Here is a 27460-nt window from a genome sequence, read left to right as displayed (position 1 = left end):
CTTCTTCTCAACCTTGTTATGTTCCAGCTGGCTAATTCTGTCATTACTCATCATCTATTTACAAATTCATATTGAGCTAGATATGATGGTGTTTACTTATAAATAACCCCAGCACTCAGGAAGCTGGGGTAGGAGAGTTACAAGTTTGAAGCCTGTATGAGCTTTATAATGAGTTCAAGATCAACCTGAGTTACAGAACAAAATATGTCTCAAAATTAACTATAAACAATTTTTATAGCAGAGGCAGAGGCAGGAGGATCTGTGAGTTTGAGGCCAGTCTGGACTATAAAGCAAACTCTAGGACAGGTAGAGCCACACAGGGAAACCCTGTCTTGAAAAATCAATAATAAGCTGGGCGGTGGTGGTGCATGCCTTTAATCCTAGCACTTGGGAGGCAGAGGCAGGTGGATCTCTGTGAGTTCGAGGCCAGCTTAAACTATACAGTGAGTCCAGGACAGCCAGTGTTACACAGAAGCCCTGTCTCGAAAAACAAAACAAAACAAAAAAATCAATAATAATAATTTAAATTGAAAGCATTAATCAAGACATACTCTAAATTGGTGAAAAATTAAAAATCTTAAGCCAGGTATGGTGGCACATACTTGGAAGGCAGAAGCAGGTGAATTGCTGTGAGTTTGAGGCCAGCCTGGTCTACAAAGTGAGTCCAGGACAGTCAAGGCTATTACACAGAGAAACCCTGTCTCAAAAAACAAAACAAAACAAAAATAATAAATAAATAGATAATCTTGTCAACATAAAGAAAGGGAAGCAGGGGCTGGAAGATGGCTCAGTGGTTAAGAGAACTGACTGCTCTTTTAGAAGATCCGGATTCAATTCCCAGCACCTACAGCTTACCGGCAGCTTACAACTATCTGTAACTCCAGTTCCAGGGGATCGGCACCCTCACACATATGTACACAAAGACAAAACACCAATGCACATAAAAAAGAAATAAATTATTTTAAAAATTTTTTAAAGAAAGAAAAGGGATGTCTTGGATAATAGCATCATGATTGATAATAACAATAGCCTCTTTTCAAAATTCTTATTTCTTAAGCCAGTAAGTCCTACTTAAAAGCCCAATAAAGTGTCACTTGCTTATCTTGAAACACACCAACTGCCACCGTTGTTAGTAGAAGCCACAGACATAACCAAGCTCTTACCTAATCTGAGCTCTCCGAAGTTCCCACACCCTATCTTCTTGCCAACCCTGAAGTTGGGTCCCACCATGAGAACCCCAGAGGACGTTGATGTGCCAGATGGTCGGGAACAGTGTGTATTCCTTTGTGCCATGGTTTTAGTTGTCCGTTGTCTGTCATCCTTTTCCCTGTTAGAATGGTCCATGATCCTACACGGCAGTCTCTGAACGAGTGACCTCAGTGCGCACACTTCTCTTTAACACAGAGGTATGTCCAAATCAACCACAATCAGAGGAGGAGGAGGAGTTTTGGCACCATATTTATGCTTCTAATGTACTTCCAGAAGATGAAAAACCACCGATCAGTTCTTGAAGAACTTGTAGTCTGCAGGTCTCAAGCAGAGGAGGACATTGCGTAACCTGGATAAAAATCAAGAAAAATACAGTTAAAAAATAAAGCCTTAAAGCAAACTAAGGAAGTTACTAACTAGAATGGATCCTATCCACTGATTAGCGCAGTGATCCTCAGAGCTCCCTGAAACAGGTTTTGGCTTTATATTTTTCAACATGTTAGCCATCTGGTTTAGATATGTGTAAGTTAAGACAAGCTAAGTAAGCTGCAAACCAGGAAGCTAAGGGAGCACACATTAAGTATTTAACATGAAACATTTCTCTTAGTGATGTCTATGTAGCCAAAAAGAAAAATATTTGCTAAGTTGTTTCCTTCGATCACTGTGTAACAGGGGTCTCAGCCGAAAGGGTTAATGCTAAGTTAAATAAACTGTAGACACTTGAATTCAAAGCTTATCTTGTAAATTTTCTCTAGAACTTACTAGAAATGAGGCTATTTAGTGATTTTCTTCTCTCTACTCACATTTACCAAGCATTGGCAGCAATCATACAATTCAAAACATACAAACTGTCACTCAGAAGCCCACACTTATCCTTTCTGGTGGTGTTTCTCACCAAGTGTCTCTCTGAACCATTATGCTTATGCAGATATTATAGTTCATAAGACCCCAACACTGCTTTAAAAGAGAGAAATGAGGTGGGCGTGGTGGTGCACGCCTGTAATCCCAGAATCCAGGGAGGCAGAGGCAGGTGGACAGCCGTGAGTTCGAGGCCAGTCTGGTCTACAAAGTGTGTTCAGGACAACCAAGGCTACACAGAGAAACCCTGTCTCAAAAAAAAAAAAAAAAAAAAAAAAAAATTAAATAAAGAAATGAGGAAAATGACCCAGAAATGGTGGCTCAAGTCTAATCTCAACACTTGGGAGGCAGAAGCAGGCAAATCTCTCTGGTCCTGAGCCCCACATGGTCTACAGAGTGATTCCCAGGACAGAGATCCTGTTGACAGAAAGAAAAGAAGAGAAGAGGACCGGAGGGGAGAAAAGAGAAGAGAAAAGGACAGAAGGAGGCAAAGATTTCCTGCATTTAAAAAAAAATATTTATTAGGTTAGACATGGTGGTACACGCCTTTAATCCCAGCACTCAGGAGGCAGAGGCAGGGGGATCACTGTGAGTTCGAGGCCAGCCTGGTCTACAAAGTTAGTCCAGGACAGCTAAGGCTACAGAGAAACCCTGTCTCAAAAAAACAAACAAACCAAAATATAAATTATTTATTATAATCTTTTGAATTTTTAAAGACTTATTTATTTATTTTATGTACTTGTCTGCATGTACAGCTGCATACCAGAAGACTGCATCAGACAGTTGTGAGCTGCCATGTGGAAGCTGAGAATTGAACTCAGGACCTTAGGAAGAGCAGTGAGTGCCCTTAACCACTGAGCCATCTCTCCAGCCTGAATTATTTATTTTTATTATGAGTAGAAACCCAAATTGAAAATAAAACCATAGTGCTGGGCGTGGTGGCGCATGCCTTTAATCCCAGCACTCAGGAGGCAGAGGCAGGCAGAACGCTGTGAGTTTGAGCCCAGCCAGGACGGCCAAGGCTACACAGAGAAACCCTGTCTCAAACCCCCTCCCCCCAAAAGAAAAGAAAGCCATAAACTGAGCATTGTGTTGCCTACCTTTAATCCCAGCACTTGGGAGGCAGAGGCAGGGAGATCTCTGTGACTTTGAGACTAGCCTGGTCTACAAATCTAGATCCAGCATAACCAAGGCTATCCAGAGAAAAACCAAAGAAGAAAAGAAAGCCATACAACTAAAATCTTTTTTTTTTTCTTTTTTTTTTTTTTTGGTTTTTCAAGACAGGGTTTCTTTTCTGGTCCTGCCTGTCCTAGACTTGCTTTGTATACCAGGCTGGCCTCTAACTCACAGAGATCCACCTGCCTCTGTCTCCAAAGTGCTGGGATTAAAGGTGTGTATAAGGGAAGTTTTGGGTTCTTTGTAAACTCAGTTGTGTTATTTAAATATGTTCTAATCCCAAGTGTGGGCTTTCAGTTTGAGCTTTAGCTGGTCAACACCTGTTAATTGTCTTGTGAGGGGTGTGACTTTTGCTAGCTGGTAATGGCCTTCCTTCCGCAGCAGGGAGAGGGGCATGGTCTAGGGCTCTGAGGATTTACGTAAGAGCAGAGAGAGAGAGTGTGGGTGGTATGTGGTGTTGGCATGTGGTGTGTAGCAGTTTGAAGAGACCAGAAATGGACAGTGTGGAGCAGACAGATGGAGAGAAACACTTTGGGGCACAGCAGCTTGGAGGAGATGCTGGCTGTGCCTGCTGTTGACAGAGACTGGGTAGAGCCCAAAAGAACACAATTGACCCTAAACAGCCCAGAAAAGTAAGGGGCCCTCTCTCCCCACTAACCTTTCTCCTACGTAGGCTTGGGAGGTTGGAAGAGACGCTGAGGCTCAAACACCCCAAGTAAAGAAGAGTTTAAAAGGAGTGCTACAGGTCTGCGCCACCATATCCAGCTTTTGTCTTTAAAAACAAACATCTTAAACTTCATCCCTATTAGAATTCTCCAAGTGTCTCACATAAAAACTGAGCCCCAGCCGGGGGTGCATAACTTTAATCCCAGCATTCAGAGGCAGGCGGATAGCTGTCAGTTTGAAGCCAGCCTGGTCTACAAAGTGAGTTCAGGACAGCCAAGGCTACACAGAGAAACCCTGTCTCAAAACAAACAAAAACAAATAACAGCAACAACAACAACAACAACAAAACTGAGCGCAACACAAAAGCTGGCAATGAGATCACTCTATAGTACACACATGTAGCTGGGATATTATGACACACTTTGGACTTTGTCTACTCACACCGTCACAGTTCCTTCTTAAATGACCAGAATAATCTTCAATCTCACCTTTACCACTCCCCCTTTTCTCCCCAAAGCAGACCACAGAAATTACAAATTTTCCTCCCACAAGGCAAGTCACATAAACCAAAATATACTCTCATCTTCCCAGCTTTGAAAATGACCATAAGAAAATCCTCAGCTCTAACTTGTCAGACCGTAAATGCTAAGATCGCCACCCTTCGAACCACAATCCATGAGAGTGGTCTCCTACCCAGAAAGAGTGAGTGCTATAGAAAATTCCAGAGAGATATGAACAGGAAGCTCCACTGGGTTTTCCCACTATTGGCACTAGATCATGCTCCTTTTTGTCCAGTCATATTTCCCCATGCCTCAATCATGACTATGCAATAAAGTCTCCATAACAACCCAAAAGGACAGATCCCTGTAGTCACTGAAGATCCTCAGAAAAGGCATGGAAACCTATACTCCCAACCCCAAGCACCTCTTTGCCTGAACCCTTTGTAACATCCTTGATAATCAGTTATGTTTCCCTGAATTCTGTGAGCCACTCAAAACAAATGAATCCAGAAGTGAGAAGGGAGCTATTAACGGCCAGCTGGTCAGAACCACAAGCAAAACACCCAGACTTAGAAGCGGAACCTCAACTCTGGGGAAAAACAATTTTAAGGACTTTTCTTCATAGGATCTGATGCCCTTTCAAGGTTGACAGTATCAGACCCGAGGTAGGACACCAAGTTTACCTCTGCAGAATTAGTTGCTTAGTGTTGGTGAGAGAATCTCCACACCTTTTCAGGTGACATATCTTTTATTCTTACCAGAAAAGGGAGAGAAGAGAAATTATACAAGCGCCGTAAATAGGTTTCTATTTTTGTACTAAATAAATCATCAGTCATTTATTATTTAATAAATATGACACACATTATAGTGAACACATTTATTTAAACCTTTAGAGTCACATCAGAAAGTTAGTTTTACCTGGGCGTGGTGGCACATACCTTTAATCCAGCACTTGGGAGGCACAGTCAGGTGGATCGCTGTGAGTTCAAGGCCAGCCTGGTCTACCTAATGAGTTTCAGGACAGCCAAGGCTACACAGAGAAATGCTGTCTCAGAAGGAAAAAAAAAAAAAAAAGAAAGCAAGGCAGTACACACATAATCCCACTACTTGGGAGGTGAAGGTAGAAGGATCAGTAAAGGCCAGTCTTGATACGTAGAAAGTTTGAAGCCAGTTTGGGCAATAAGATGCTGTCTCAAAAACTAAACACAAATATTATACAACAATTTAACTAGAAACAAAAGGCTAAAACAAAAATAGTAAAAATGTAATAAACCTAAGAACTTATCATGCTTGAGATATATATATGTGCTAATATTTGTTTGTTTTGTTTTTAGAGGCAGGATTTTTCTGTGTAACCCTGGCTATCCTAGCTATGCTGAGATTAAAGGTATGTGCCACCACTGCCTAGTGCCAAAATATATTTATAAAAGAGCTGTCTTTAAAGCAAGGAAAATGGACTAGAGAGATGACTCAGCAGTTAAGAGCATGATACATCGTTACTCTGAGGCCAAGTTTGGCTCCCAGTGCCCATGGCAGTTGGCTTACAACCACCTATAACTCCAGCTCCAGGACATCCAACATCCTCTTCTGGTGGCGCACGTCTTTAATCCCAGCACTCAAAAGGCAGTGGCAGGCGGATCTCTGTGAGTTCGAGGCCAGCCTGGTCTACAAAGTAAGCTCCAGAACAGCCAGGGATACACGAAGAAACCCTGCCTAGAAAAACAAACAAGATCACTGACTGTTCTTCCAGAGGATCCAGGTTCAATTCTCAGTATCCACAAGGCTGCTCACAACCATTTGTAACTTCAATTCCTGGCAAGCTGACTCCTTCGTCTGGCCTCTAGGCACACATGCGCCCAAAACATTCATACACATAAAATAATGTTTCAAAAATTAAACATTTAAAATTTTATTTTTTGACACAGGGTCTTGTTAGTATTCCAGCCTGCCTAAAACTCATTCTGTAGCACAGGCTGGCCTGGGACCCACAGCAACTCCCCTGCCCTCAGCCTCCCAAGTACTAGGATTGCAAGTATGAGTCATCATGCCCTGGCCTCATTATAAACAATCTTAAGCAAGAGGAACTACTTTAGCAATGAAAACGTTTGTCTTGGGCTAGAAAGATAGATCTGTGTTGAGAGCTTTTGCTACTGATGCAGAAGACCTGAGTTTTGTTCCAGCACTCACATTGGGTAACTCATAACTACCTGTAACTCCAACTCTAGGTAATTCAATATGCTACTTTGGCCTCATATGCCGATGTGTGTGCATGTGTGTCCATGTGTGTCCGTGTGTGCATGTGTGTGCATATGCGTGTATGCAAGAACACACACACAATTTTTTAAAATTTTGTCAGCAAACAGAGAACAAATTCTAAGATAAAGAGACTGGGAAGATAAAGTAGATAAAGTGCTTGTCCCAAAGAATGGAGACAAGAGTTGCAATTCACAGCACCCGTGCAAATGGCAGGTGTGCATACACCCTTACCTCCAACGCTCGGAAGGCCTGAAGACAGAGGTCCTGAGTGTAAATTGGATAGCTAGAGACTAGCCAGAAAGGAAAGCTGTGAGTTCAATTGCGAGATCCTGCCTCAATGAATATGGATGACAGCCATCAAGAGAGACTTGTAACGTCAGACTCAGGCTTCCAAACACATGGGAACATGTGCAAACATACACATGCGTCCCACACAAACATACACCACGCACAGAGACGTATACAACTTTTTTTTGAGACAGGGTTTCTCTGTGTTAGCTTTGGCTGTCCTGAATTTGCTTTGTAGACCAGGCTGGCCTCGAACTCACATCAATCTGCCTGCCTCTGCCTCCCGAGCCATATACACAACTAAAAAAAAAAATTATTTATTTTTATTTTTATGACATTGGTGTTTCATCTGCATGTATGTTTGTATGAGGGTATTGAATCCCTGAAACAGGAGTTACAGACGGTTGTGAACTGCCATGTGGTGGCAGGGAATTGAACTCAGATCCTCTGGAAGAGCAGCCAGTGCTCTTAACTGCTGAGCCATCTCTCCAGCCTACAACTTTTTAAAATTGCGACTTCTACAGAATGACAGCACTTACTCAGGGCATTTGACATGTTTTTAGATGCCAAAAGGAAAATGACAAGTACCTAAATTTACACAAAGCATTCTGTTTTTGTTTAAAATTTAATTAATTTTAAAGTGTGTGTAAGAATGTGTAACAGTGAACTCACATTTACAGCTGTTCTGTTCTTAGAGCTTAGAATATAGAAGGGGAACCACAAATGAATGCACAAATGAAAGAACAACAAACGTTGGGGTCATGGTACATATTGAACAAGAGTTGGTTAAATAATGAACTTAAGTCTAAAGAGATGCGACAGCTACTACCACTCAACAGCATGCCTAGCAAGTCACAAAGCTCTGGGTCTGACCCACACACAGCACAAGCTCAGATTGAGGATGCTAAGGCCTCTAGTGAGCCCCGCTAAGTTACCACTTTTAATAATGTCCTGAATAATAGGAGCTTTGTCAAGAACTAGAGACAGAGCATCCAGATACATGCAATACCTGCCTATAGATAAAAGGCTTTGGTTTAAAAAAAAAAGACCAATAAAGTAGGGCATCATAATCAACAGGGTGAAGAGTTAGCAGGAGCCTATTATTCAATATTCTCTTATTTATTTATTTATTTGAGTGTTCTATTTGCATGTATGACAGAAGAGGGCACCAGATCTCATTATAGATGGTTGTGAGCCACCATGTGGTTGCTGGGAATTGAACTCAGAACCTCTGGAAGAGCAGACAGTGCTCTTGGTCACTGAGCCATCTCTCCAGCCCCTATTATGCAATATTTTAAAAATCATTGAAAGCAGGCCGGGCGTGGTGGCACATGCCTTTAATCCCAGCACTCGGGAGGCAGAGGCAGGCGGATCACTGTGAGTTTGAGGCCAGCCTGGTCTACAAAGTGAGTCCAGGATGGCCAAGGCTACACAGAGAAACCCTGCCTCGAAAAACAAAAAAAAAAAAAAAAAAATCATTGAAAGCAGTAAGAGGCCATTTAAGCATAAAATGGCATTTATGCTTAAAGGGATATCAACTTATAAGAGGCATTTACATTGTTTTTTAAATAATTGTGGCTCTAGGTACTATATTACTTCTTCAGTAGGTTCAACCTTAATGTGCCTGATTTTCTAGAAGAAAAGTTACTTCTTTTCATAGAGGACACTGGGAACAGAGACGATAGGGTTACTACTGCAGCAGACAGGCCAATCTTGCAAAAGAATGCAAAGCTTCAGCTTCCTCTTCCTTCTGCTACAACAACAAAGGATTCTTCCCACTCACTCACCCATTAAGCCCCATTGAGTCAGAAGTGCACTGGTCTCACATCTGTCCTCCTGAAACAACAAAAAACAAATACATGCGAGGTGTCTTTAAAACATATTCACAAAGTGCTTGGTAGGACACTAATCCTCCCTCCCTTGAGGAACTTAGTTTTTCCTGTTTCCCCGATTATTTGAGTAGTGTACTTAAAATATACTCCTTTATGGCAAAATTTCTTTATGAGATCATATTTCTATCTTTAAAATTTGATTTGTTGAGAAACATTTCACTTACTACATGATCCACCTACATACAGGACAAGGGTAGAGGGTGCAGTCGCTCAGTAAGTGCTCTGTTTTTCTAGCAAACACCAGACACTGGGTTGAACCCCACAAAGTGAATTTGAAATGGCTATGGCGGTATGCACTTGGTACATGGGAGTAGAAGTTCAGTTATCCTCAGTGAGACAGTGAGTTGGGAATCTAGCCTAGGTTTCAAAATACGCCTCCCCCCACGTAACAGGTAACAAATGGCATCCCTAGCATAGAGACAGCTTTTAAACGCAGAGCTCTTAGGTGCACTATACCTTAGTTCACAATTAGAGCAAATGGCTTCTGCTGAAGCTTTTGAAGTTTATTATCATTGCATGTTTGTACATGATGCATGTGCGGAGGTCGCAGGACAACGTCATGGATTTGGATCTCTTCATTTACCTTTACAGTGTTTCTGGATATTGAACTCAGATGGCCAGGATTGGGTGGGCCAAGTGCCTTTACCTGCTGAGCCATTTTATCAGACTTAGGAATTATTTGTCAAGACCTCGGAAGTGAGCACTGAACCAAGAACTTTCGTTTGTGCTGTTCATGGACTGTACTACTTACTGAGCTACATCCACAGCACTCGAAACGTTTTTCTTTCTTTCTTTTTTCCTTCTCTTTTTGAGACAGAGTATTCTCTATGTATCCTTGGCTGTTCTGGAACTCATTCTGTAGACCAGGCTGCCCTCAAACTCACAGATCTGCCTCTGCTTCCCAAGTGCTAAGATTAAAGATGTGGGTCACCACACATTGTTCTTTTATCCTTTTTTAGACCAAGACTTACTATGTAGTGCAAACTGGCCTCAAACTCACAGAAATGCTCTTGCTTCAGTCTCCCGAGTACTGAGAATACAGGTGTGCACCTCCATACCCAGTTCTTGAATTTATTTCACTGGCTAAATACCTTTACTAGCTTTTCTAGTTGGTTTACTCATCCTGAACTGAAAGATTTGATGTCAGTGCTCTTCCTTTCTCCTGGCTTTAAAAAGTATCTTTAATTTATTTGAGTGAGTATTGTGCCTGGTGCCTGCAGCAGCCAGAGGAAGGTGTCTGATCTCCTAGAATTAGAGTTAGAGACAGTGGAGAAGCACTGTGTAGGTGCTGGGAAGCAAGCTCAGGTATCTTCTAGAAGAGTAGCAAGCGCTCTTCAGCGCTGAACACCGGCCCAGGTCCTGCCTTTGGACCTCACCTTTAAATCTTGTCAATCTTGTCAGCGTAAGTTGGTGGTGACTTGTCAAGGTAAAGTACGGTCCCTGTAATATTGGGAGATTTTTAACAAAGATGAGGAAAATATGTACTTTTACAGTTGGACATGCTAGCATGTGCATTTGATCCCAGTGTTTGCAAAGAAGGTAGGTATTTGTCAGTTTGAGGGCAACCTGGTACACATAACAAGCTTCAGGCCAGCCAGCTACATAGTGAGATGCTGTGCCCCCACCCCCAAAAAAAAAAAAAAAAATCAAGTTAATATTAATAAATATTAGTGTTGGCATAATGTTTTTGTGGGCTGTGTACTGTTTACCTTTGTTCATTCAAATGCTGATTTCTCTACCCCATCACTTGGTTTCAATCCAGACATTGCACTGTGATGTTTGTACCAAGTGTCTCCTGTCTCAAGTTTGTGTAAACATGCCCACCATTTGTTCTCTGTTGTGCCAATAAAATGCCAACCAACTAATGCTGGGCTACACAGAAAATAGGGTGGTATGTCCAGGTCCAGCAAGGAGAAGAAAAAGAGAGGAAGTAGGAGACGGAGACACAAGGTGCAGAGGAATGTTAATTTAGAACTTGACTGTTCTGCCAAAAGATCACATCCAAAGACCTTCTAGGTCTATGTGATCTGGCTGGAATACAAACAGGCTTTTAATCCAGGAGACAGAGGCAAACAGATCTGAGTTAAAAACCAGCCTAGCATAGAGCAAGTATCAGGTAAAGAAAAGCTTAAATCCCAAGTGAAGGTAAAGAACATTTGTAGAGGAAGCACCATGTTTGAAAGTCATGTCTACTCAAGTGGCAGAAAAGGTGACAAATCAGAGAAGATTTGACAGAATAAGATATGTCCAACTCTCATGAGAAGAGGAAAGGGAAGCTACTTAAGAGGTAGTTTTACAGAGAGAGGAGGCAGTTTTAACGGGACAATAATAGAGGGTTGCAGAGAGAGAGACAACAGGTGAAGACAGAACAGGCCAGAAAAATGAGAAAAGGCCAGAAGATTAGAGCAGATTGCTGAGTTAGTTTGAGGCCAAGCAGAGCAATTTCAGGCCAAGAGAGAAGCCAGATTAAATTAGTCATCTGGGAGAAGAGTTTAAGCCAGAATAGCTGAGTTGAACCAGCCAGCCCAGAGCACAGAAAGAACAAGAGTGAACTTATTGGGGCTGGAGAGATGGCTCAGTGGTTAAGAGCACTGCCTGCTCTTCCAAAAGAGCCAGGTTCAATTCCCAGCACCCACATGGCAGCTCACAACTGTTTGTAACTCCAAAATCTGACACCTTCACACCAATGCACATAGATTAAAATTAAATAAAATATTAAAAAAAAGAGTGAACTTATTAAGCAGAGGCTGAAAACATTCTAGGCTTAGGTTAGATTATATAGAGACTAGAAGCTTCCAGGACTAGGACTAGGTTAGCAGAAGGAGGCAGTGAACCTCTCAGATAAGAACTGAGCCAGGAGAATAAAAGTTACTTTTATAACGAGGAAAGGACCAGGAAACATCAGGAGAAATGAATCGGACATAGGAGATGATTAAAAGGCAAGTAGAGGGCTGGAGAGATGGCTCAGAGGTTAAGAGCACTGCTTGCTCTTACAAAGGTCCTGAGTTCAATTCCAGAAACTACATGGTGGCTCACAACCAGCTATTTCATGACCTCTTCTGGCCTGCAGGTGTACATGCAGACAGAGCACTGTATACATAACAATAAATAAATAAATCTTAAAAAAAAAAAAAATAAATTCTAGCCTATTTAGGAAAACAGCTGGTTTAGAGTAACTGCTGCATTACTAACAATATGAATCAATATTAAATATTAATAATCATTCAACATCAAGGTGTGGTGGTAGACACCTGTAATCCCAGCTATGTGGGAGGCAGGGGCAGTCAGGTCTCTGTGAGTTTGAGGCCAGCCTGTTCTATAAAGTGAGTGCAGGATAGCCAGGACTACAAGAAAAACCCTGTCTCGAAAAACTAAAACTAAAAACTAATAACAACAACAATAATAATAACAATAATAATAGTTTCCTTGATGAATTAACTACCAAAATATTTTCCCTGCAATACATTAGTAGGGATTGTCAGATTGCATAAGGTCCCAACAACAGTGTATGACACTCTTTGAAAGAATAATTCTGGGCTGGAGAGATGGCTTAGAGGTTGGGAGCACTAGCTGCTCTTCCAGAGGTCCTGAGTTCAATTCCCAGCAACCACATGGTGACTCACATAATGAGATCTGGTGCCCTCTTATGGCCAACACAGGGACCCATGCAGGCAAAATGTTGTATACATCATGCATAAAGAAATCTTTAAGAAAAAAAAATTCCAAATGCCACTGTAACATAAAGATATGTTGGAACTTGTGGCATAAAGTTAGAGCTGTAACTTGATTTTCATTCTCCAATGAAATTTTCTTTGTTAGCTTTAGAATTATTATTTGTTAATCCATTATTTTAGGAAAGAGTTACAAGCTGGGGTAGTTGAGGCTAGCCTGGTCTACATAACGAATTCTAGGACAGTCAGATACCGTCTCAAGAAAATTAAACAAGAAAGGAAGGAAGGATGGATGGATAGGTGGTAGCTAGAGGGCCAACAGGCATAACCTGTATTTTTAACATCATCTTTTCTGGAGAACAATTTACTTTGCATAAATACAGATGCATCCAGGTTCAATTGCTCTGTTAAACTGTATAAACTTTATCAATTTTGTCATATTTTTTGTTTGGTTGGTTTGGTTTTGGTTTGGCTTGGGGGGTTTTTTTGTTTGTTTGTTTTATTTTTTGTTTGTTTGTTTTTGAGACAGGGTTTTTCTGTGTAGCCCTGGCTGTCCTGGACTCCCTTTGTAGACCAGGCTGGCCTCAAACTCAAAGCGATCGCCTGCTTCTGCCTCCCAAGCACGCCCAGCAATTTTGTCACATTTGATTGTATCAAATTATACATACTTTTGAACTAATAAAATGAAAAAGAATTAAGAACATTCTAAATAAATATACCATATTTCTTTTCTTCTGCAAAACTAGTTGAGCAACTTAGAATCTATAGACATTTGCTGAGTGTGGCTGCACACACCTGTAACCCCAACACTCACAATGCTGAAGCAAAGGCAGCAGGACTGTATGTCAAGTCTGTCTATTCCTGGCCTCCATAGAGATAAAGACATAGATATGTGTCACACTGTAGAACAGCAATATCTAAAATCTCTCAGGTCAAAGCTAGGCATGGTGGCACATGACTATAGTCTCTGCAGGAACCAGGAGGATCATGAGTCTGAGGCTAGTGTGGGCTACATAATGCGATCCTATTTCAAAAACTCAAAACCAAAGCTAGCTTTAGTACAAACCTGTAATCCTAGCACTTGGAAAAGTGGGAGCAAGAGAGATAGGAGTTAAAAGTCAGTCGTCCTTAGCTACATAGTGAGGGTGGAGCTACATAACACCTTGACTCAAAAGAAAAGTAAAATATGTATTTTTATACAACAAAAGAGGCATCCATATTGGTCCTTCTATGCCATTAGACTTAAATGCTTTAAGCACAGTAATTAAATCCTTCCACAACCCACCATCATTCTCATGTCACAGATAAGGAAAACAAGATGCTTAAGCTGAACAGCAGTGGGAAAGGGCATCTGACAGCCTGTCTCAACAGTCTGGCTTACACAGCTACGCCTTAAAAACACATTACTGATCATAAAACCCTGCAAGAAGACAAGGGTATCATTGCCCTAAGACACCACATACTCTTGTGGTCTAAGACTATAAATGAACCTCACCCAGTTTCTTCAGCTGATCCTTAAGATTCATTTGCTGCCTTTGCAATACATAGGTCATTCCATGAAAGTTCTTTCAGGAAATTGACTGCACTGCTCTCATGCTTAACGGTTTACCAAGGAAAACGGTACAGCCTCAGCATCAAAAGAGGCAAACTTAGTTTCCATAACAAACTAAAATTATGGAGAATTAGAGTCACAACTGCTTTAAAAGTTGTGTTGTACTGACAATTCTGGAAGTTTGGTTTCTTTAAACAAAACAAAACAAAACCAGAAATATTATAAGAATATGTTTTTGTTTTAATCCCAAATGTGGGCATATGGAGGCTGCTCTGGACTGTCTTAAGCAGCTGACTATGACTTGCCCCAAGCTCTTGCAAAGGTGTGGTTTTGCCAGCTACGGATAGTTTCTGCAATCGGGTGATGTTTAGAATTCTGGGATCTTCCTGAGCATGGTGGTGCATTCCTTTAATCCCAGCACTCAGGAGGCAGAGGCAGGTGGATCACTGTTAGAGGCCAGCCTGGTTCACAAAATAAATTAAGTTTTAAAAATTGTTTTGAGAGGTAGATTTGGGGAAGTGGCACATGGGAGGCAGAGGCTGAGAGAGCTCTGAGTTTTAGAGCATCCTGCTCTACAGAGTGAATTCCAGGACAGCCAAAAATATACACATAAATCCTGTCTCAAAAAGGAAAAAAATAGTTAATACAGAAGGTTGAAAACATCAGAGAACTTCTTTTGGCTCACCTATCAGGCCAAAGCTGCTAGGACAAGTTGTGAATGATGCTTAGCTGTGTTTTGCCTTGATTAGTACATGACAGAGGGAAAGATGTGACACTCACAAGTTGTGGGCTGTGATACACACCCAGACATACATGCATGCAAATAAATGCAAACTTTTTTTAAAGGGATGAGTCTCACTATGCTGCTTAGGGATTTTCTCCTGCTTCAGTCTCCCGAGAAGCTGGAATTCCAGCTTCACTACCATGCTTAGCTCGAGAAATATCTTTAATATGGGCATTAAAATGATCTCTTTTCTCAAAGACGATGCTATGAAGAACGATTAGCTTTAGTCCACCCAGACAGTCTAGAGGAAGCCATCAGAATGCTTACCGTTTACCACATACAAGGAGCCAGCGAAGAAAAAGGAAGAAGGATAAACACTGAGTAGAAAAGAGATGGGAAGAGGGAAAGCAAGCAATGAGAAAAATGTTACAGACATAAAATAAAGTAAAATTATAGGCTGGGCCTTCGATTCCAGCACTTGGGAGGCAGAGGCAGGTGGATCTCTGTGAGTTCGAGGACAGCCTGGTCTACAGAGTAGGTTCAAGGACAGTCAGAGCTACACAGAGAAACCCTGTCTCGAAAAGCCAAAACCAACCAACCAACAAACAAACAAAAAACCCAAAACATATATGTGTGTGTGTTAATTATGCTTATGACATTATAGCCAATATGCTGATGTTTTAATTATAATCTCTGCATAGGAGAATGTTGTTATGATCTGTTTAATGCTCATTATTTTCCAATAAATACTTACAGATTGCTTACAAGTGATGAAAAAGATTTTCTAAGGCTTATTTTAATGCTTTGTTGTTTTTGTTTAGCACTGGGGATCAAATTCAGGGCCTCTCATTAAGTAGCCTTGAACTTACAATCCACCTGCCTCAGATTTCCAAGTGCTAGTATTTACAAAAACATAAAAGTTTCTGCTACAACACAATTTATATTAATCTACAAACATTCAAATTTTAGTATAATAACAGAAGACCAGGAAATCTGTATTATCTTCAGATTATATATGCATATAAACATGATTTTAAGAGGGTTGTGGCACTCAGAGGCCAATGGATCTCTGTGAGTTTGAGGCCAGCTTGATCCTTGAGTTCCAGGATAGCCAGGGCTACATAAAGAACCCCCCCCCCAAAAAAAAGAAAGAAAGAAAAGAAAAGCTGTGAGCTTATGGTATAACAAAATGCTACTACTTTCCTTTTTATTTTTGTTCTTATGTACACCTGTCTGCCAAAGGAGGGCACCAGATTTTATAGATGGTTGTGAGTCACCATGTGGTTGCTGGGAATTGAACTCAGGACCTTCGGAAGAGCAGCCAGCACTCTTAACCTCTGAGCCGTCTCTGCAGCCCCATTGTTTTTGTTCTTTTAAAGCTGAGTCTCTCATGTAGTGCAGGCTGGCCTCTAGCTAAGGATGACCTTTAATTCCTGATCCTCTTCCTCCCACTTCTCAAGTGGGATCACAAATGTGTGTGTGTCATCAGGCCAAACAAGAACACTATTTTTTTTTTTTTTTAAAAAAGAATACTATTTTCTAAGAGCATCATATTCAGTGGGCTTGAAAGTGGTACATATATATGTTTTATGTATGTGTATATCTTTGCCTGCCAAAATTAATGTGTACCATGCTAAAGCCCTTGAGTCCAGAAAAAAACAACACTGCAGTCCCTAGAAGGAGTTACAGGCAGTTATGAGCCACCATGTGGGTGCTGGGAACCAAACCTGGGTTCTCTGCAAGAATAGTAAACACTCTTAACTGCTAAGTTCTCTCCAGTCTCCAAAGAAGTGCTTTTAATTTAAAACCAAAGTTATGAGACTAGCCAGGTTTGAACTACTGAAATCACATATTAGTGATGTTAAACTTCACCAAGATCATGTTATCACAGTTCCATCATGCCCTCCACCAAAAGTGTTTCTATTTTTAATTCTTTAATGATACACACTGAAGAATCAGTACAAAGATTCGGGTCAGTGGATTATTTTTGTAAGTACTGTTTAGTTAAGACAACCTACAAAGAAAATGAAATTCTGTTCCAAATACTTCCACGTGCCACTTCAGGACAAACTCTGTGTGAGAAGGGCAGACCAACAATGGCTTGTGGAGGAAATGTTATTTCTCTTCTGACATAACAGTTTTCATTGTCTATATTCCTAAACATTTTCTTTGTTTTGTTTCCTAAACATTTTCTTTAAGCCAAGTTATGCTAAATAACAAAAGCTAACTTTCCAGGCTGCTCAGCAATTAAGAGCACATGCAGTTCTTGAAAAGGGCCTGCATTCCGTTCTCAGCATCCACACTGAGCAGCTCACAACAGCCTGTAGCTCCAGCTCCAGGGGATCCAAAAGTCTTAAACAAAACAAAACAAAACAAAACCCTATAACTTTCCCTGAGTGATGGTTTCCTTCCACCACCCTCACCTACTCAAGGAAACTAGAGATTCCTCACAGGTTTGTAGGCAGCTTGAGCTACGAAGTAGATTCTAAGCCAGCTAGGGCACAAAGTACGATCCTATCTTTAAAAACAGTAACAAAGAATCCCAAAGGAGCCAAAACACCAACCAGGGAGCCTGCCAACTTTCCCAAATAATTGCTGGCTTTTGTTTGTTTTGTTTTTCGAGACAGGCTTCTCTGTGTAACAGAGTCCTGGCTGTCTTGGACTTGATTTGTAGACCAGGCTGGCCTTGAACTAACAGAAATCCGACTGCCTCTGTCTCCTCTACGATTAAAGGCTAAAGGTGTGAGCCATTGCCCTTAATTGCTTGCTTTTTATTTTTATTTTAGTTTATTATTATTTTTTTCTTTTTGTTTTTGTTTTTGGAGACAGGGTTTCTCTTTGTAGCCTTAGCTGTCCTGAACTCACTTTGTAGACCTCGAACTCACAGAGATCTGCCTGCCTCTGCCTCCTGAATGCTAGGATTAAAGGTGTGCACCACTATGCCCGGCTAATTGCTTGCTTTTAAAAACTTCTTTATCATTAACTAGCTCCCAAAGGCCAGATACGTTTTTTCCATTAGTACTTCCTTTATGACTGAGGATTTAAAATTTAAGCTTTGATAAGCAACCCCTTGTCTCATAATCTTAATATTGATGGAAGAGAGGAGGAAGGACTGCCTGGGAAACGGGAAGGGAGCCACTAGAAGACAGGAAGGACACAGGAAGGACAGTTGAGGACAGGGACAAATTAGAGCCCAGTATAAGCCAGGTGTGGTGGCTCACATCTTTGACCCCAGCAATCAGGGAGGCAGAGGCAGGTGAATCGCTGTGAGTTCAAAGCCAGCCTGGTCCAGGACTGCCAAGGTTACAGAGCTCCCTGGACTTGGAGAGACAGCTTACTTCTCATGTTTTCTATCTTAGGCTACCTATTTGACTTGAGAAGCTTAAGGAGACAATAAAATTTATGCAGCACACACTTATAAACTTCCATGTAGGCTCATATTTTGCTTGTTTTGTTGCTATGGCTCCAGTGCCAACACAAGGCCTTAACACACAGCAACTGCGTGTGTGATTTATGGTGCCTGAATAAATATTATTATTCTTACTTCACATACTATCTACTACTACACACAACTGTGGCCTATCCAGCTACCAAATCAGATTTCTTCAACTCTATGGATGGCTGCTGCCTGTCTTATGTATGTATGCTACCAAATACTGTGTCTAAACAAGTAAAATAAATGTTTGGGTGAATTGACTACTTTCTTTCTTTGTTTTGTTTAATCAACAGGGTTTCTCTGTGTAGCCTGGCTGTCCTGAATTTGCTCTGTAGACCAGGCTGGCCTCAAACTTGCAGAGATCCACCTGCCTCTGCCTCTCCAAGTGCTGGGATTAAAGGCGTGCATTACAGCGCCTGGCTGACTACTTTCAATTAATTGAAATTTACTTAACAAGCAGTACCTTTTTGGGGGTTTGTTTGTTTGTTTGTTTGATTGAGACAAGGTTTCTCTGTGTTATCTTGGCTGTCCTAGACGCTCAGTTTGTAGACCAGGCTGGCCTCGAACTCACAGCAATCCACCTGCCTCTGCCTCCTGAGTGCTGGACATGTAAAGTAGAAGAGACTATGAAAGAAAAAAATCTACAGGTAGAGTGGGAAGTCAATGAAAGGAGAGGGAGAAGGAAGCACTACTGGGGTGGAAGCAGTAAGAAGAAAAGGGGAAAGACAGAGGAGGGCAGTTAGAAAAACAAGTACAATGACATGTATGTGTAAAACGTTAACAGTGAAACCCACTTCTTTATATGCTAACCAAATAAATCAAAAAGACTTCTAAATTCTTCATATTTTCACCATGCGTACTACTTTCTCTTCTGTGTATGCTTTTATATAGCAGCCATCCTAAAGGTTTATAGGTAATACTTGGTATGATTAGAACACAAAGTATTTGGGAACATAGTAAGGAACCACAGATAAGAGATACTTAACAACATGATGATTAAGAACAGTGCCAGGAAGAGAGCCGGAAAAGGAAGTTAAATAAGGAAGCAGGCTGGCTTAATCCCTGCACTTGGAGGTAGAAGCAAGTGGAACTCTGAGTTAAGGTCAGCCTAGACTACACAGTAAGGTCTTGTCTCAAAAACTACATGAAATTAAAAAGAAGAAGAGAAGACGGAGGAGGAGCAAGAGAAAAGAAAAAGGGAAAGAAAGAAGAAAGAAAAGAAGCTGGACTTGTAACCCTAGCACTTGAGAAAGCCAGAGGCAGGAAAACCGCCCACAGATTTGAGGCCAATTTGATCTATATAGTGAGTTCCAGTTCATCCAGGGCTACACAGCAGATCCCATTTCAAAAATTAAAGGTGTGGTGACATACACATATAATCCTGGCACTCAGAAGGCAAAGGCAGGCAGATCTCTGTAAATTTGGAGGCCAGCCTGGTCTATATAGCAAGTTCTGGACAAATCGGAGCTACACATTGAGACTCTGTCTCAAAAAAGGGTGGAGGAAGACTGCAGGAAAAATAATTAGCAATTACAAAGAATGTAGTCAAGAGTGTGTGGTCTCAAGTAAGGAGACTCTCAAACCATGGTCCTGGGGACAAGTATGAACATCTTCTGGTACTTTGTTTAAAATGAACATTTTTTGATCCTGTGTAAGAAGAGTTCAATGGAAAAGTCTTGACAGTAGAACTTTAATAAACTCCCCAAGGGATTCTGATGCACACAACAAACTTAAAAGTCACTGGGCTAGTCCAATCAGAGAACTAGAATTACATCTAATTAAAGGAAGCTTCCAAGTGCAAGGACCATGTGTGCTAATATTAAATTAGTAGCAAGAACAGAGCTTCTGAGGCCCTGTTCCTTTTAATTATCCCTGCTCTCAGGTACTGAAAAATATATTCTTTTAAGCTTCTAAAGAATACTGACAAAACACAACTATGTGCCATGGCCAAGAACCACTGACCTGTAGCTCCAATGTTTTGATTTGTTTGCTTGCTTGGCTTTTGGTGATGGGTACAAAAGCCAGGGCCTTGAATATACTAAGCACATCCTTTTGTTTTTTTCAAGACAGAGTTTCTCTGTGTAGCCCTGGTTGTCTTGGAACTCACTCTGTAGACCAGGATGGCCTTGGACTCACATATCCCTCTGCCTCTGCCTCCCAGTGGTAGGATTAAAAGTACGTTCTTTACCACCACAAACTTTGATGTTACACTGTCATTATCATTCAGTTTAAGCATTATTAAACTTCCATCATGTTTTCTATCCTAAGAGTTATTAAGTGTTCTTAAAATTACAAACATTTTAAAGCTGCTTAAACAGAAAGCACAGGTTCCCTGGAATATTCTCTGGAGTGTTTGGTAATTCTTTGAGACCTTTCAGGGACTATTCCAGCAAAGACTGGGATTTACTTCTCTTTCCCTAGAAACAACACCAAGGCCACTCACTTGAAACAAGTCTTAGCCTAGGATTTTTTTTCCCCAAAGTAAATCATTTTTATTTTTTAATTTTTTTTTCCAATAAACAACATAAAGTACCTACTCCTGAAAACACTTCTAAGCAAATCTTTCTTTTTTTTTTTTTTTATACTTTTATTTTACTATACATGTATAAAACAAACTACACATAGCAGGGAGAACCATGTGACAATCATGAGACAGCCTAGGATTTTTTAAAAACACAAATAATGTCCTATAAATGCTCCGGGCAAACGTCTTTCTCCCTCTAGTCATGGCTAAGGTTGAAAGGAAAAAGTTCTTCAGGCATTTCCCTTTGTTAGGCTAATTTTTTCCTGTTGTTTTTTGTTTGTTTGTTTTGTTTTGTTTTGTTTGCAGCAAGCATAGAGGAGGCAGGTCTATCTCTGGCATTTCTCTTTATATTATATATACATGGCTCCTTTTTGTTGACTTCTAAGTTCTCCAGACAATCTTGATAGTCAGCTGACTTCAAACTCACTAAATTGCACAGGCTGTTGTTCTCTGATCCCCAATTTATCCTGGTTCAGCCTCCCTACTGCTAAGCATTCACCTCCACACTTGTATCCCACTCACATATCTTAAAAAAAAAAAAAGCCATTTGGAACCAGAAGATGCCCTAAGGCAGCAGGTGCGTGTTTCTCTGTGTGTAGCCTTGCCTTCCTGGACTCCCTTTGTTTGATTCTTTTGTCCCTTTTCTTTTTTCTTTTTTTCTAGACAGGGTTTCTCTGTGTAACTGTGACTATCCTGGACTCACTTTGTAGATCAGGCTGGCCTGGAACTCAGATATCTGCCTGCCTCTGCCTCCAAGTGCTGGGATTAAAGGCATGTGCCACCATGCCCAGCTCCCTTTTTAAAAAATGTTTGTTGTTGTTTTGAGACAAGGTTTCTCTGTGTAGCCTTGATTGTCCTGGACTCACTTTGTAAACCAGGCTGGCCTCAAACTCACAGCAATCCACCTGCCTCTGCCTCCCGAGTGCTGGGATTACAGGCGTGAGCCACCATACCTGGTTTAACATTTTTTTTTTAAAAATCTGATTTCTGTTGTGTCTACCTGTATGGATGTGAGCCATGAGTGTGTCTGGTACCTACTGAGGTACCAAGAGTGTCAGATCTCCTCAAACTGGAGTTACAGATGATTGTGACACTGAGAGCTGAGCCTGAGTCCTCTGCAAGAGCAGCAAGTGCTCTTAACCGCTGGGCCATTCACTGCCCCCTTTAAAAAACAAACTTTGGCCTCAGATTCAACCATCCTGCCTTCACCTCCCAGATGCTTAGACTACAGAACTATACCAATAGAAGCCCTGTGCAATTGTACCTATCCTTAACAAAATAAATGTTACACTAGATTATGGCAGAAATTTGGAAATTATGATGCCCTATCTATACTCCCATTTTCAAACTCTTTCCTTTTTTCATTACTTGCAAAGTTCATTTCTAAGATGTTTTCTAACTTACCAAATAACTACCAGGAAGTGTTAATTTCTGGTATTTACCATTCCTTTCTATGATCCCTAAACTTTTTCAATATGCCATTTTTGTAAATCAGACTTTTAGCCGGGCATGGTGGTGCACGCCTTTAATCCCAGCACTCGGGAGGCAGAGGCAGGCGGATCGCTGCAAGTTTGAGGTCAGCCTGGTCTACAAAGTGAGTCCAGGCAGTCAAGGCTACACAGAGAGACCCTGTCTCGAAAAATCAGGGGGAAAAAAAAAAGAAAAGAAAATCAGGCTTTTAATAAATTCTGGTATATATAGACAAATAAAATTGAAGACCAGAAAAAGCAACTTAGAGTAGTAAAATTCTCATTTTCCTTTAATTTTTTCATTATTTTTATTATTTATGCAACAAAATAAGTAGCAACACAATTTTAAACTAGCTAGCTTCTTTTTCTACACTTGGTTAAAATTTTTCATACAAATGAAACTTAACTCCATCTTTTTTTTTTTTTCAAGACAGGGTTTCTCTGTGTAGCCTTGGCTCTCCTGGACTCACTTTGTAGATCAGGCTGGCCTTGAACTCACAGAAATTCACCTGCCTCTGCCTCCCAAGTGCTGGGATTAAAGGCATGTGCCACCATGCCTGGCTTACTTAACTTCATCTTTAATACATGTCTTTTGTTACTATTTCAGGAGGTGGATCAATTTCTATTGATATAGAAATCTTAAGAAATAATCACTGTAGGGGCTGGACAGATGGCGCAGAGGTTAAGAGCACTGCCTGCTCTTCCAAAAGTCCTGAGCTCAATTCCCAGCACCCACATGGTGGCTCACAACCATCTACACTGAGATCTGATACCCCCTTCTGGCCTACAGGCATACATGCAGGCAGAACACTATATAAATAATAAATAAATCTTATCTTAAAAAAAAAGGGGGGGGGGGGGGAAGAAAGAAAGAAAGAAAGAACCATTGTAGCCAGGCAGTGGTGGTGCATGCTTTTAATCCCTGCTCGGGAAAAGAGGCAGGTAGATCTCTGAGTTTGAGGCCAGCCTGGTTCTACAGAGTGAGCTCCAGGACAGCCAGGGCTACACAGAGAAACCCCATCTCAAACATAAACAAACAAAGGGAGTCCACGACAGGCAAGGCTACACACAGAGAAACCCTGTCTGGAAAAAAATTTTTTTTTAATTAAAAAGAAAAGGAACAATCATTGTAAAGTGTACCACACGACAGTTTTTATTTTAAAATCACATACATCTCACTCTTTGTGGCCTATCAAAAATTACTCAGTGTAGCTGTGAGTTCGAGGCCAGCCTGGTCTATTAAGCAGAGTCCAGGACAGCCAAGGCTACACAGAGAAACTCTGTCTCGGGGGAAAAAAAAAGAAAAGAAAAGAAAAGAAATGGCCCCCAACTAAAAATAGGACAAAAATCTAGTTTGAGAAGATGCAAAAGGAAAAACTGCCAGGAACCTGCAATGCCATTACTACAACCACCTGTACCACCTGCTTCAGAGAATCTGACATCCTCTTATGGCCTCTGAGGACATATATGTGTACGCACACGTGTCTTGGGCTAAAAAAATAGCTCAGTGGTTAAGAGCATTTGTTACTTTTCCAGGGCACCTGAGTTCAGTTCCCAGTACCACATTAAGTCAGCTCATAACAACCTGTAACTCTAGCTCCAGGGGAAACCAACACCTCTGGCTTCCACATGCACGCCCACACGTGCACGCACGTGCGCGCGCGCGCACACACACACACACACACACACCACACACCTACACATAATTATATTAATTAAAACAAAACAAAACAGGAGGCTACTGAGAAAAGACACATGCATCTGTGTGATGGAGGCAGGAGAATGCATGGATGGTGAGCTCAATGACAGTTCAGTCTATGCAAAACTCTGAAAATCAGCAGCAACAACAAAAATCCCACAGATTCTACAGTGGTCTAGGCTATCTGAAACTCTGTCTCAAAAATAACAACAGCAACAAAATAACAAATCCTAAGTGGGGCATGGTGGCACACACCTTTAATCCCAGCACTTGGAGGCAGAGGCAGGCTGATCCCTGTGAGTTCAAGGCTAGCCTGGTCTACAATGTGAGTCCACAACAGCCAAAGCTACACAAAGAAACCCTATCTCAAAAAACAAAACAAAACAAACAAAAGAAGTAGAGAGGGCAGAGAGATCAGTTAATGCTGAATGCTTATTACTATGAAAACATGAGGACCTGAGTCCAAATCCTAAGTACCCACCTAAAAGGAGCCAGGCATGGCTGTGCTTGCCTGCAACCCAGCACTGGGCAGCAGAGAGAGGTGAATCCTGGGAATTCACTGGTCAGACAGCCTTGGCAAAAGACCAAGCAGTCAGTTTAGTGAGAGAGCCTGCCTGAAGGCAGTAAGGGGAAGAGTGACAAAAGGTATTTAATGTCCTCCTGTGGTTTCCACATGCATGGGCACACCCACACCCACACACTCATAGGCAGGCAGCCCTCCCACCCCATTCACATGCAGTTACTGCTTTTACATACACATAATAAGAAGAAAAACACATTACATTATGTCGAAAGTAATACTATTATATCTACAGAGCTAGTTCTGGGACATAACATGACATTACAATTAAGTTATATTAAATTCAGAATGTTATAAAAACAATCATGTATGGTATACATGCGATAGTTACTGACCATTGATGCCCTGTTTCCAAGCCTGGGACTTTACCACTTCATGACTCAGCTGTCCACGTGTAACGTCACTGCTTACTTAGCACACTAGAGAATAATCTCTACTACAGTGTACACTCTGTTTTGGTCACTCCAGTTACAGTACAAAAAAATTCTCCCACTTCTATGACAAGTAATCCTACAAATGGGATTTTCTAATAATGTAAAGAATATACCTTGAGTATCAAAGACTAAGTAGAGTTCATGTTTGGCTCTCCCCAAATAAAAACATACTGACGAACCTGAATAATCTAGTCTATCCTAATATATACTTAAGTATGAAAAGATAAATCAATTCAAGAAATCCAAAGTTGAATAAAAAATAGAATGTTTCATGAAGAGGAATGGAATGCTGCAGAACTAAGGACTGAAAATTCTGAATTCTTAACACAGGTAAGCCCCTTACCCACCAACATTTCTCAATCATAAATTGGTGTGAATATTCAAATATAAGTTAAAAATGCTTTAAAGCGTTAATTTTTTTTAACGAAAGAGAAAAAATTCATTGTCCAACCTGTTCCATACACAGATAAATCCCAGTGGCCCTGAAATCAGTACTGGTAAGTGTGGCAACTTAGATTGAAAGTAAAGCTCAGTAAGTGCAAGGCAGCATTTCAAGGACTAAGCTTAGTATAATCACAGCTGAGTGCATAAAGACATTTATGCTGTCAGCATTGTCCTAACAAGCGGCTAAATTTCAAGGTATGGCACAGCCTTGTCTGAGAAGGCTAAAACTTCAAGACCAAAAGGAGACCTAAATGCTAGTTGTATGTAATGAATCGCGCATTTCTAGAGTAGATGTTCAGCTCCTGCTTTAGCCAATGAAACTAATCAGAGCTGCTAAGGGCCACGCTAAGCACTATGGGAATGTCCCAACACAAAACACCCAAACCTAGAAAATTTCAAAATACTTATCGTTTGCTAACTAGCAGAAAAGGTTTCAACAATCACATACAATAAACAACTTTAAAATATGCTTCAGAAGCACACTGTGTGTGTGTGTGTGTGTGTGTGTGTGTTACATAGTAACTATTAGGGAAAGGAGGGAGTGTACAGAAGCAAAATACAGGGGAAAAATTGCAAAAAGAGAAACTACAAAAGAAAAAGGCAAAATGAAAGTTAAACAGAAGTCCTCCCTCACAAAATGCTTAATGTTATAATTTTATAAACTGCACCTATTTGTGTATGTTTATGTAGGTGCACACATGCCGTAGCACACATGTAGAGGTCAGAGGACAACTCGTAAGAATTGGCTCTCTCCTTCCACCATGTGGTACCCAGAGATTGAATTCAGGTTGCCAGGCTTGGAGGCAAGCACCTTTACCTGGAAAACACCTCACTAGCTCCCAATTACATTTTTTAAAAAATGTACATTGGTGTTTTGCCTGTACATGTTTGTGTATCTCTGTGTGTAAGGGTGTTAGAGCCCCTGGAGCGGGAGTTACAGACAGTTCTGAGGTGCCATGTCGGTGCTGGGAATTAAACCTGCATCGTATGGGAGCACAGCCAATGTTCTTAACCTCCCAGATCTCTCTCTACCACCAACGTTTTTTAATAGTATATGCAAGGTGTCCTCGAGAGATGTTAGGTCATGAAGCATGATGTATTTTAAGAAATAAATCAGACAAAATATCCTTTACGGGGGCTGGAGAAATAGCTCAGAGGTTAAGAGCACTGGCTGCTTTTCCATAGGTCCTGAGTTCAATTCCCAGCAACCACATGGTGGCTCACAACCATCTGTAATGAGATCTGGTGCCCTCTTCTGGCTTCTTCTGGTGCACATGCAGGCAGAGCACTGTATAAACAATAATAAATAAATCTTTTTAAAAAAATCCTTTACAATCACAATGGAATGAAATTAGATAACAATTATCAAACAATAAACAGATAATTCATAACTATGTAAAAGCTAAAGGCCACATTCATGACCAACAATTCCAAGAAGAAACCACAAGGAGGAAATGAGAGCATTACCACTCTAGAGACTGAGGTAGGAGGAAAAGTTCAAGGTCACTAGGGTCTGCCTACTGTCTTGAGGGGGGAAAAAAAAAAAAATCACAAGATCTGTAAGCTCAAAATCATCCTAAACTCCTCAATAGATAACCTGGTGATTTCTAAGACCTTGTCTCAAAAACAAGGAAAAAGAAAAAGAAAAACAAAGCAAAACAAAAATCAGGACCACCTGGCTTCACAAATAAATTTCAACCAACATAACCTAGGTTTAAGAACTAGAGCTCATATCTGCTACTCAGACGGCTGGGGCAGGAGAATGGCTTAGGAGACAACTCCCACAAGCTGTCCTCTGACCGCCATACTCTATGACACACACAGCGCAAGCGTGGGCGCACACACACACACACACACACACACACACACACACACACTACATAAATGTGATTTTTAAAAAAGCAACCAATTTTAAGTATTTTGTTTGTAATAAATTTCCAGTGGGTGCTGATGCTACTGATCAAGAAAGGATACCCACAGAGGATGTGTAGCACACCTTTCCTCCCAGCAACCAGGGAGGCAAAAACAGTGAGTCTCTTGTGAACCTGAGGCCAGCCTGGTCTACATAAAATGTTCCAGGCC

The 27460-nt window shown here is 41.0% G+C and overlaps 1 protein-coding gene across 5 annotated transcripts in view; it reads right to left on the bottom strand.

Annotated features, from left to right (window-relative positions):
• Csnk1g1 (casein kinase 1 gamma 1) overlaps window positions 1-27460 on the bottom strand; it is a 116496-nt gene that overhangs the window by 75244 nt on the left and 13792 nt on the right. For 2 of the 5 annotated variants that reach the window (XM_051156662.1, XM_051156664.1), the window contains exons 2-3: window positions 8741-8789; window positions 1164-1558 (exon numbers count right to left, since the gene is read on the bottom strand). In XM_051156662.1, coding sequence (XP_051012619.1) covers window positions 1164-1344 — 181 coding nt within the window. In that variant the 5' untranslated portion in view covers window positions 1345-1558; window positions 8741-8789. Of the gene's footprint in view, window positions 1-1163; window positions 1559-8740; window positions 8790-27460 lie in introns of those variants that run through there. The other 3 variants (XM_051156663.1, XM_051156665.1, XM_051156666.1) reach the window with 3 other exon arrangements.

The sequence above is a fragment of the Acomys russatus genome, chromosome 14, assembly GCF_903995435.1.
Source record: "Acomys russatus chromosome 14, mAcoRus1.1, whole genome shotgun sequence".
NCBI classification, from domain to species: Eukaryota; Metazoa; Chordata; class Mammalia; order Rodentia; family Muridae; genus Acomys; species Acomys russatus.
This window is presented reverse-complemented; position numbering and strand designations above follow the sequence as displayed.